This window comes from Danio rerio, chromosome 7 (genome assembly GCF_049306965.1).
Source record: "Danio rerio strain Tuebingen ecotype United States chromosome 7, GRCz12tu, whole genome shotgun sequence".
Taxonomy (NCBI): domain Eukaryota; kingdom Metazoa; phylum Chordata; class Actinopteri; order Cypriniformes; family Danionidae; genus Danio; species Danio rerio.
The window spans coordinates 59,737,197-59,748,614 of record NC_133182.1 but is presented as its reverse complement, the minus strand read 5'-3'; the positions used below and the strand labels follow the sequence as shown (position 1 = coordinate 59,748,614).

Sequence of the window (11,418 nt, the reverse complement as noted above, 5' to 3'; positions counted from 1 at the left end):
GCATTACTCTTTCGGAAAATCTCCAATTTAAGACTCGTCAGTGATTCTGTCAATCGGCACGACATCGTTTAATATCTGTCAAGTTAATAGGCGGGCCAAAATGTTACTATTCTTATTCCATTGGCTGAAGGAAGTGACAATTCATCCGACACTTACCGGTGACGCACTCTGACTTGCAGACCGATTGGCCATCGGCGCCTGTCACTCATCAGCAAAAAGTTAGGTTTCGTTGTGTTGTGACATACGTTCTGTTCTGTCATGACATAAGAAGGTTGAGTGCTGTGCTGCTCGCAAAAGGTAATACTTGCAACATGAAAACTATTGTTCAGTGGCAAGCTCTGCCAATTTGTGTTTTGTTATTAAACGTGTTCTGTTGTGTTGTATTTTGTTGAGAGCGCTTGAAGAAATAATACATTATACTGAGCTTAGCAAAAGTGGCACCGGTCTTCTGCCCAATAGTTTGAATGGCTGAGCGAGGTCAGTGAGACGTGTGTTTCTGTGCCTACTGGAACTCGTGTTTTGATGTGAAGTGATTTAATTCACGTAAAATCTAGCCGTTTGCTGAGCGAGTGTAGCACCTGCAAAGTTTATCACTTAGATTTGGTAAAGATCGTAAAGAATCTGAATTCGATGACTGGATTGGTGCGTATAGTATCAGATACATAAATAATAAATGGCTAATGTTTGCGTTGTTAAATGTATAATACTTACTATAAAATGTATCGTTCCATCCTAAGAAATGTGATGATGCCTGTGGTGTATTTGTATTTGACCTTCATAGTTGGCATGTTTATTACAATTGTTATACATATATAGAGGCAGTGGCGCAGTTGGTAGTGCTGTCGCCTCACAGCAAGAAGGTCGCTGGTTCGAACCTCGGCTCAGTCGGCGTTTCTGTGTGGAGTTTGTATGTTATCCCTGCCTTCGCGTGGGTTTCCTCCGGGTGCTCCGGTTTCCCCTACAGTCCAAAGACATGCGGTACAGGTGAATTGGGTAGGCTGTATAAATGTGTGAATGTGTGTGGATGATTCCTAGAGATGGGTTGTGGCTGGAAGGGCATGCGCAGTTTTTTTTTATTTAACGGAGAGAAGATTTTTTTAAACGTATTTTTAAACATAATAGTTTTAATAACTCATTGCTAATAACTGATTTATTTTATCTTTGCCATGATGACAGTAATAATATTTTACTAGATATTTTTCAAGACACTTCTATACAGCTTAAAGTGACATTTAAAGGCGTATCTATGTTAATTAGGTTAACTAGGCGGTTTAGGGAACATGCAAACTTCACACAGAAACGCCAACTGAACTAGCCGAAGCTTGAACCAGCGACCTTCTTGCTGTGAGGCGACAGCACTACCTTCTGCGCTACTGCATCACCTTATATATGTAATAGAGGTAAAGTTGGTTTTATATTTTCATATATATAATACATATAGTTAGTATATATTAGTTAGTAAGTTATTTTAGTACATTAACTAAAATGCTCTTTTATATCTAAATAAGTTTAAAAATATTTTGTCACAACTAACTTCATTAAATGCATTCTATGTAGATGTCAGTCTTGTCAGAATATAATATTACTGAAAATAAGCTTAGTTTCTTAATATGTTACTCAACTTTGAAGTTGACACAGACAGAACTCAGACAATATTTCTGTCTAAAATCATGTTGCGAGTTTTGCATGTTTACTTAAAATGCTAAGTTAAATGTCATAATTACTAATAGATTTAGCTGAATCATTTAGAAACTGCTGCCATTTCAGATGTTTTGCCTTGACACACAGAGATGACGCAGTCAAGTGATTCTAGGGGCCATTTCTGTTGTGTGCTACACACCCAGTAGTAATTGTTTTACTGTTCTATCAAGCCCTCAAAAACAAAAACATACAAAAATGCCCACCCTCAGTTCCTTGTGTAATTGGAGCTCTCTGCCATTCTAGCTGTGACACAGATGCAGTCGGTGGATGATGGCTAACAAATCAAGTGCACAGAAAGTTCGGAATGCGGATAGCAACCCATGCATTGAGGTCAGTCAGTCAGTCTTCTGTGGTTAATGTTATATCAGGTTATTTTTAACATACAAACTAAATATGAATGTTTATTTTATGTGAATGCATTTTAGTTTTCATACTGTACAAATTGCATTTATTGCTGCATAGTGTTAAAGTTTTTAACAGTTTTATAAAATGTGCTGCATGCAAAATGTCTGATCTAATTTTTTTGTCCTCTGTGTATGTGCATTGTTATAGGAGAGTGATAATTCTCAAAGATGTTTGGATGCATACAACTATGATAAAAACATGTGTTCTGCTTACTTCATGAAGTATAAAAGCTGCAGGAAGTATTGGGTAAGTATTCTGGGAAACTTGAACCCGCAACAAATTCCAATTGCCTGCACAATACATTGGTTCAGCATCGAAACTGCAGTGTGCATTAGACATGGGCTGGTATTAGGGCAGGGTCTATTGATGACGGCATCGTCCATCGCTGAAAGACATTAAGATGCTGAGCCGGCATCGCGATCATCTGCCCCATCCAGTCAAAAACCAGCTCATGAAAAATACACACTTAGGCCCCGTTTAAACTAACTCGTCCTAGTTTTAAAATCTTATTTCACATCCACACTAGCATTTTACCTAGCATTTCTGAACAGCCCTCCATCCACATTATACGACTCAAAACTGGATCACGTCTTACTATAGTTGTTAAACGTGATATTAAATTAATCTTGTCTCTATTTCACTACTCTTCAGTTATTTGAATCTATCAGGTAATGTCCCACAGCGTCAGTATACGGCTTCAATCTTTCGCTTTCATGCATATACTTAGTAATTTCAGCAAAAACCTCCGATACTTTTGGTTGGCTTTTGTTGCTTGTACTTTTTTACCAACCAAGTTTTTCAACGCCATTATAACGACAAAGATCAGTCTGCCTTTTCTTGTCAGGGTCCCGTGGAAAAAGTGATTGACAGGTGGTAATTTGTGTGTAACTCATGTTTATTTATTTATGATTTGGTTATGGGTAAAACAAAGACCATGCGGCACAGGTTGTTGAAACGGTAGGCTTCAAATAACTAATTTGTTATGAATTAATTAATTATTCATAAATAGTTAATTCACTGCTGCCCATGTCGCGATGTCATCGCTTCACATCAGACATTGTACGATGCCAAAATGGTCGACATTGCCCAACCCTAGCTGGTATCTCTGACCGTATGATAAACTTGGATTAAAATATCACGGTTTTACAGTATCACAGTATTGTGATTACTGCTCTAAAATTAGTTTTTTTTAAATGTCTGGGTAAAAAAAAATTCCCTATTGAACACAATATATTTTATTTTAGAAAAAATGTATAATATTTTGAAACAGTAAACATGTAAGGCTAAATAATTAAGATAAATCATTAACATCTTCTCTCTTCATTAGCTTCAATAACACAGATTTCTTTACAACTCATAGAAACACATAAAAAACCCTTACATATACTTTGGGAATGGTCTAACATAAAATTTTGAGGTTTTAAAACCTTGACTTTTCCAAACCACAGTAAACCCTGAAACCGATTATCTTCCCATGCTTAGTGTGCATACTTACAAATATACGCAATAGTCACATCACAGGATCTGCAATGCAAATTGGGATTATTATTATAAAGGAACCACAGTTCAGAATTTGTTGAGTCACTACCGAAGTTAATTTAAACCCTAATCTAGGAGAGTGAAAGATCTCTATTTGCAAGTGTTTTTTTAAAGTCTGTGACTATTTTCAACCATTTGGGTACAATAAATTATAAAGCATTATACATTGTGTTTAATCATTTGTACAATTTAGACTATACACAGTGTTATTTTACAGTTTTTTTCCAATATTGTGCAGTCCTGGGGCCTCATGTATCAACGCTGTGTACGCACCAAAAACTTTGCGTACGCCAGGTTTCACGCTCAAGTTTGGATGTACTAACTATGAAATAAATGTGAGAATGTGTGTTGGTCCATGGCAACTTCATGCCTGGCGTGCGTGCATTTCTTGTGTATGCTTGTTTTTTTCCATTTGCGACTCCTAGAGGCAATTGTGTTAAATTGCACTCTACAAAGTATCTTTGAGCCGTGCAATGGCAGCTGTATGGGACAAGATCATCCGTATGTCTAGCAGGTATATAAGGTTTCCATACCATGCAGTTGACCAGTCAAACATTAAACCTCAACTTGCAGTGATCGCCGGTTTTCCCAATGTAATCGGAGTGATCGACTGCATGCACATTGCAATAAAGGTGCCATCTGAAGACAAATTTGTATACGTGAATCAGAAACATTTCCATTCAATAAATGTGCAAATAATATGTGATGCTCAAATGCGCTAAACATAATACACACAATGATTCCTTCTTGTGTTTCTTGTGATGAAGAGTAGGCAAAATCTGATATGTAGTGGGGAAAAGAAGAATGAGTTCAATTAGAGGCTGGATTCGAACTGGGTTCTTGACTGACAGTGTCAAAACATGTTGCCCAGCGCTTAACGAGCTACGCCACTCACTCTGTTGATGAGCGCTCTCTTTAGCTTTGTTGTCTCTGTCGATCAAATGGGCGGAAATCAATCAACTAGTTCATTCCAACGACAAACTTGCAAATAACACTTTTTATCCGGTCTACCTCTGATAGGCACACCTCCAATTCCCATTCTGTTCAAAGTTTCTCTTTTTGCTTGCTTTTGCCATTGCTTTTTCGTTTGGTTTTGCCAAAGCTGAGTCATTAGCATATTCATACGAGGGAGGAGGGAGGGAGGGGTTTTGCGCTCGTGCACATGCTCTCAGTTTCACGTTAATTTGGATGTACAAAGAGAATAGGCGTGGGATTCCGCGATGACATGATTTTTCATTTTGGACTGAAATGACCAGGGGCCTCATGTACGAAGACTTGTGTTGAAATCATACTAAAACATTGCGTATGCATAAAGCTGTAAATGTGCGTACGCAGTAAAATATTTAGACGTATGAAACATTGCGTACGCACATTTACAGCTTTATGCATACGCAATGTTTTAGTATGATTTCAAGATCAAACTTACTAGGAATTTCACAAGAAAAGCAATGGTGTGCTTGGTTTTGACATAACTTTATTCTTTCATGAGTTATTGACAAGTTTCCGACCAATTATAAAATGTGTTCAATGTGCTGCCCATTGTGTTGGATTGTCAAGGCAACCCTCTTCTCCCTTTCTTCACACACTGATAGCAACACCGCAGGAGAAATGCCACACAGGCTTCCAGTATCCGTAGTTTCCGGTGCTGCACATGTTGTATCTTCACACCATAGACAATTTCTTTCAGATGACCTCAACGATAAAAGTCTAAGGGGGTCAGATCGGGAGACCTTTGGGGCCATTAAACTGGCCCACGATGACCAATCCCTTTTTCAGGAAACTGTTCATCTAGGAATGCTCGGACCTGACACTTATAGTGTGGTAGTGCTGGAAAAACTCAGGGAGTGTGTCAGTTTCAGTGCATAAAGAACGAAACGCATCATCATGCTGCAATTTGAAATATCCAGTGGCCTTGAGGTTTCCATTGATGAAGAATGGTCCTACTATCTTTGTTGTCTATGGTGTGAAGATACAAGATCTACAGCACCTGAAACTACGGATACTGGAAGCCTGTGTGGCATTTCTCCTGCGGTGTTGCTATCAATGTGTGAAAAATGGGAGAAGAGGGTTGCGTTGACAATCCAAGGCAATGGGCAGCATACTGAACACATTTTACAAGTGGTCAGAAACTTGTCAATAACTCATGAAAGAATAAAGTTACGTTAAAACCAAGCACACCATTGCTTTTCTTGTAAAATTCCCAGTAAGTAAATTTGATGTGTCAAATGACCTTCTTCCTATTAAAAAAAACAAAAGTTGGATCCAAGATGGCCGACTTTAAAATGGCCAACATGGTCACCACCCATCTTGAAAAGTTTGCCCCTTCACATATAATAACGTGCCACAAACAGGATGTCAATATCACCAACCATTCCCATTTTATTAAGGTGTATTCGTATAAATGGTCCACTCTGTATTTAGTCATTCCATAGTTTAGTTTTGTACAAATTAAAGCTTGATCTAGCTCAGAATTGTTTTGATTATTTAAGGTGTTTTCAGAATTATATTGCTGTGAATTAAAATGTATAGGTTGTGCAAAAATAAATGCCCAATCACTTAACTTAATTTGCTTTAACATCCACATGAATTACTAATGGCAGAATAATGCATCAGTCAAATACTTTTAAAGGAATTAATCGGTGAATGAGAATGTCTCTCTGCCCATTATTTCTTTTGTATTTGCATTTTAAAACTAATTTTCTAATACTTATACAGTTTAGTAAAGTAATATTGTTTCAAATATGGGCAGCACAGTGGCTCAATGGTTAGCACTGTTGCCTCACAGCAAGAAGCCCGCTGGTTCGAGTCCCTACTGGATCAGATGGCATTTCTGTGTGGAGTTTGCATGTTCTCCCTGTGTTTGTGTGGGTTTCCTCTGGATGCTTTGGTTATCCCCACAGTCCAAAGACATGCAGTAAAGATGAATTGAATAAACTAAATTGGTCTTAGTGTATGTGTGTAAATGAGTGTGTAGAGTTGTTTCCCAGTGCTGGCTTGCGGTTGGTAGGCATTAGCTGAGATAAAACATATGCTGAATAGGTTGGTGGTTCATTCTGCTGTGGCGCCCTCTGATAAAGTAAAGGGTATAAGCCGAAGAAAAATGAATGAAAGTTTGAAATATAATCCAACACAGGCTTTATCTTACTCTGTATGGTAGTGATATTTCCTCAGATGTGTTGTCAAAGCCCTTCAAATCGTTTTCGGATTGAACTACTTGTAAAGAAAGATATAAAAAAAGAAAATAAAGTGGCGCTAAGTTAAATTATACTAATTGCTCATTATGTGTTATTGTTCTGCTGATTTCCGTTACATAGTCTTTTTGCAATATGTGGTGTGACTGTGAGTAACTTTTATTTCTTAAAATATGGGCTATATAACAGAATAAAATGTTTTTTCACTTGCTCTGTGAACTTATATGACTTTATCTATATTCTAATTCATAATGTCATTAAGTAGTATTGCATAATGTAGAGTAGGCACTACTTTCGTTTAAAAACGCAAACAGAAAAGCATTGCATTCTGTTTTGTTTTCATTTCTATTTATGCATTCCTGTTCATGACATGCACTATTTTGCTTAAAGCTTTGAGACATCTGCTTTTCCATGCACTGATGCACATGAACCTTAATAATATCCTAAACTTAATCCAGTTTAATGCAGAGTTTGTGCACTATAAGTATTTCCACAATTTTTTTTGTATTTTTTTTTTTTTTTTTTGAGTATTTGTTGACTTTTCTTCTAGAAGCACAAATAAGGTCACTGATGTCTCCTGATGAAAAAGTTGTTTTGGGTTTAGGTCATGGCTCTGTCTAGGCTAGCCAAATTACTCCACATTAAACTTGCTCATCTATATCTTTAGGGACCTTGCTTTTTGTAGTGATGCGCAGTTATGTTGGAAAAGTTAGAGGCCATCCCCAAACTATTATCACAAACTTGGAAGCATTAAATTCTCAAAAATCTCTTGGTATTCTGAAGCATTAAGATCCTTTTTGTAGACCTACCTCTGAAAACAACCCCACACCATAATCCCCTTCAGCCAATATTACACTGTAGAGTCCAATCAGACAAGTACCATTTTCCTGGCAACTGCTACGCATCCAAGACGCATCCATAGCCAGTCATAGAGTTCATCACTCTAGAAAACTATGACTCCACTACTGAGCCCAGTGGCAGTGTGCTTTACACCACTACATACAGTGCTTTGCATTGCACTTGGTGATGTAAGGCTTGGATGGTATAAAGCTCTCTATGCAATGGTCTTGAGTTAATCTCAACATAAGTTTGGTAGTCTCTGCGTGCTGTATGCCTCAGCTTGCACTGACACCGATCTGTGATTTCACATGCCTGGACACTTCCAATTGCTTCCAATTTGTTATACTACTACTAACAGTTGACTTGTCTAGTTTTCCCCCTTACTACAGTCGCCATGGCTTGTTCAGGGTTAATACAGTCATGGAAAACCTGGAAAAGTTAGTGAATTTTAACACGGCATTTTCCAGGTCTTTTGAAAAACAGAAAAACAAAAAAGTTTTGGAAAAGTCATGGAAAACAGTTATACAGTTGAAGTCAGAATTATTAGCTCCCCCTGTTTATTTTCCCCCCAATTTCTGTTTAATGGGGAGATTTTTTTTCAACACATTTCTAAACATTACGTTTTAATAATTTCTAATAAATAAAAGATTCTAATGTAAATAATATTTTAATGGATATTTATTAAGACACTTCTATACAGCTTAAAGTGACATTTAAAGGCTTAACTAGGTTAACTAGGCAGGTTAGGGTAATAAGGCAAGTCATTGTATAACGATGGTTTGTTCTGTAGACTATCGAAAAAATATATAGCTTAAAGGGGCTAATAATTTTGACCTTACAATGGTGTTAAAAAAATTGAAAACTGCTTTTATTCTAGCTGAAATACAACAAATAAGATTTTCTCCAGAAGAAAAAAATATTATCAGGCGTATTGTAAAAATTTTCTTGCTCTGTTAAACATCATTTGGGAAATATTTAAAAAAGAAAAAAAAATCAAAGGGGGGCTAATAATTCTGACTTCAAATGTATGTATACTTGAATATAGGTTATTTACTTCTTTTCTGTCCCTGGCCAATCACATACTTTCACATTATTGGTGCGGTGTAAGCATTATCAAAAATCAATTTTACATAAATCTAAATTGAAACTTAACAGATTGCTGCTTGTTTTGCGATATGCTGTATTTAATTTGAACATGCATTGTTTTCTTTTACCATGAATATGTAGACATTGCATGAAACATTAGGTGATGAAAATTTACCTGAAAGTCTTGAAAAAATCATGGAAGTGTCATGGAATTTTAGTAGTAAAAATGTGTATGAACCCTTAGCGGCTCAAAAAGATTTAAGCTTTGTTTTTTTTCTGTAAAGCTGCTCTAAAATGATTCTTTTTTGCTCTATATAACTAAACATGACGTCACATCTTCTTTTCTTTATATTTGTCGCTTTCAGCATGACGTGATGCTGCAGCGCAAACGTAGCGGAGTGAAGCCGGAAATGCCGAACGCAGAAGAGCGACAACAAATTCTCACAGCCCTCGGAGGAAAACCCTACTGACGTGTGCACAAATGGACTAAAAAAGAAAACAGACATTTCTTGAATTACCAGTTGAACCTTCTGGATTTATTAAAAGTATGTTCATTTCTGTGGACAATTATTTAAAGTCTAATTGCATTTTCAACAGTTATGATGTGTAACAACAACAAATGCTGTATATTTATGAAACTGTCAATGGCTGCCTATTACAGTCTAGTTTTATGTGTATTCAGTCATTCGAAAATGAATATATTTTGAATATGAGTGGGAGTCGTGTCAAATCTGTTCACTGCACATTGTTTCAAAGCAGCTTTATAGAAAATTATGTTACATATATGTTATATGTTATGTTATATGGCCCACGAGCACATCATTCTACTTAATGTTTAAAATATATAGTACAAAATATTTCATAATAGCAAGAAATTACAACAGAAATTGAAAAAAAATCCAGTTAAACAGTAACGGTAATGTGGGTGTATGTCTTCGATGTCCATTCTGGAGTTAAAAGGAGAGAATAGTATGATTGATTTAATTTAATGTTATTTTAATTAAACTTCACTAAGACCAATTTCCCACAAAACATAACATTTAAAAAGTGTATTCTTCATGTTATTTCTATTTGCTGTAATTGTAATAATCAAAAAAATACACTGGTATAAATTAACACTAATTGTTGTGTAAGACTAAGTAGCTTGTTGGTTGTATTTAGACTTAATGTCAGTGAATTGGGGGTATTGTAGGCTTTCTTTACATCTGGCTATGACACTGGTATGTCCACATGGGGGTGCACTGTTCCTACTACAAATGCTGACATTTAATAGCGCTGCTGGCCGGTGTTTAGAAAACTTCAATGTTCCATATACAAAACCATGGGTCAGTCTGATTATACATCACAGGGGGGGTTGAATTATTATTCAAATGCATTTAATAATTACTCTTCCAAACAGACAATGGGAAACCCTTAGTGTCTCCTCAAAGGATTTACTGACATTTGGGGATTGTACACTCCTACTCGTGTCATTCTGCATAATGACTAATTTGTTGGTCATTTGCATATGAATTAGACTCTTGCATTTTGAACATGAAGAGTAAACAACTAAACATTGTGTAAAATCATTGAGACAGTGTTATTGACAACAGGGCTGAAGATAAAACACCAAACACTGTCTCATTTATGTAAAAACTAAATTAGCAGCCAGAGTTATCTGGAAAAACAAGAGCAAACATCCTTATAAGCCATGAGCCAATTTGAAGCAATTGTTCACTCAATCAAATGTGAATTACCCTTTGTGTATAGCACAACCTGACTTTGCAAAACTAAACCCTTTGCTTCTGAATGCACAATTAATCATCATGAATCCCAAACCTATTCACATAAACTGAAAATAATGTGCACTACTATCCAAACATTCCAATCTCTGTCCGCTGTGGTGTAATGTATGCATCTTCCAGTCAGCTTTTGATTAAATAATCACCATTTGTCACTTGAAAAAGTATAAAATGAATCAAAAATGCCATTACTTTTTGGCTTTAATTATAACTGAAGAAGACAAATCATGTTGTGTCTTTACGTACTCTCTGCAAAGATTAATGGTTAAAGTTAGCAGTGTAATTCATAATATAATTGTAATTATATTTATAATAATTATTTGTATGTGCACTGAAAAAATGCTGCCTGCAAAATACTTGCAAACTATTTATATTTGTTGATTTGAACAAATTAAATTTAATAATGTTTAACTTAATTTGTTAGTTTAAATTTTACTTTTTTACCCCTCTTAATGTAATGATATGTTTCTAATATCTAAACATTTAGTCACACGTTAATATCATATCAAACATATTTATTATGGTATACAGTTGAAGTCAAATTTATTAGCCCTCCTTTTTTCTTCTTTTTCAAATATTTCCCTAATGATGTTGAACAGATTCAGGAATTTTTCCACAGTATTTCCTATATTTTTTCTTCTGGAGAAAGTCTTATTTGTTGTATTTTGGCTAGAATAAAAATCATTTGAAGCATATTATTATTAGCCTCCTTAAGCAATATTTTGTTTCAGTTTTCTGCAGAACAAACCACTGTTATACAATGACTTAATTGACTTAATTACCCTAGTTAAGCCTTTAAATGGCACTTTAAGCTGAATACTAGTGTATTGAAAAACGCAGTTATAAGAAATGAGTTATTAAAACTATTATGTTTA

The 11,418-nt window shown here is 35.8% G+C and overlaps 2 protein-coding genes across 3 annotated transcripts in view; both read left to right on the top strand.

Moving 5' to 3' along the window:
• LOC110439952 (transmembrane protein 236-like) overlaps positions 1-11,418 on the top strand; it is a 766,382-nt gene that overhangs the window by 344,976 nt on the left and 409,988 nt on the right. The gene's annotated exons all lie outside the window — the stretch shown is intronic.
• On the top strand, positions 182-9,475 carry chchd7 (coiled-coil-helix-coiled-coil-helix domain containing 7). The gene is made up of 4 exons (NM_001127186.2): positions 182-297; positions 1,945-2,031; positions 2,254-2,352; positions 9,128-9,475. Exons 2-4 carry the CDS (start codon positions 1,969-1,971, stop codon positions 9,230-9,232), a joined length of 267 nt encoding a protein of 88 aa, NP_001120658.2. The 5' UTR covers positions 182-297; positions 1,945-1,968; the 3' UTR covers positions 9,233-9,475.

Coding starts and splice junctions, on each gene's coding strand:
- chchd7 (NM_001127186.2), top strand. CDS start 1,969: ATGATGGCTAACAAATCAAGTGCACAGAAAGTTCGGAATGCGGATAGC. Junction 2,032..2,253: donor ATAGCAACCCATGCATTGAG/GTCAGTCAGTCA, acceptor GCATTGTTATAG/GAGAGTGATAATTCTCAAAG. Junction 2,353..9,127: donor AAAGCTGCAGGAAGTATTGG/GTAAGTATTCTG, acceptor TGTCGCTTTCAG/CATGACGTGATGCTGCAGCG.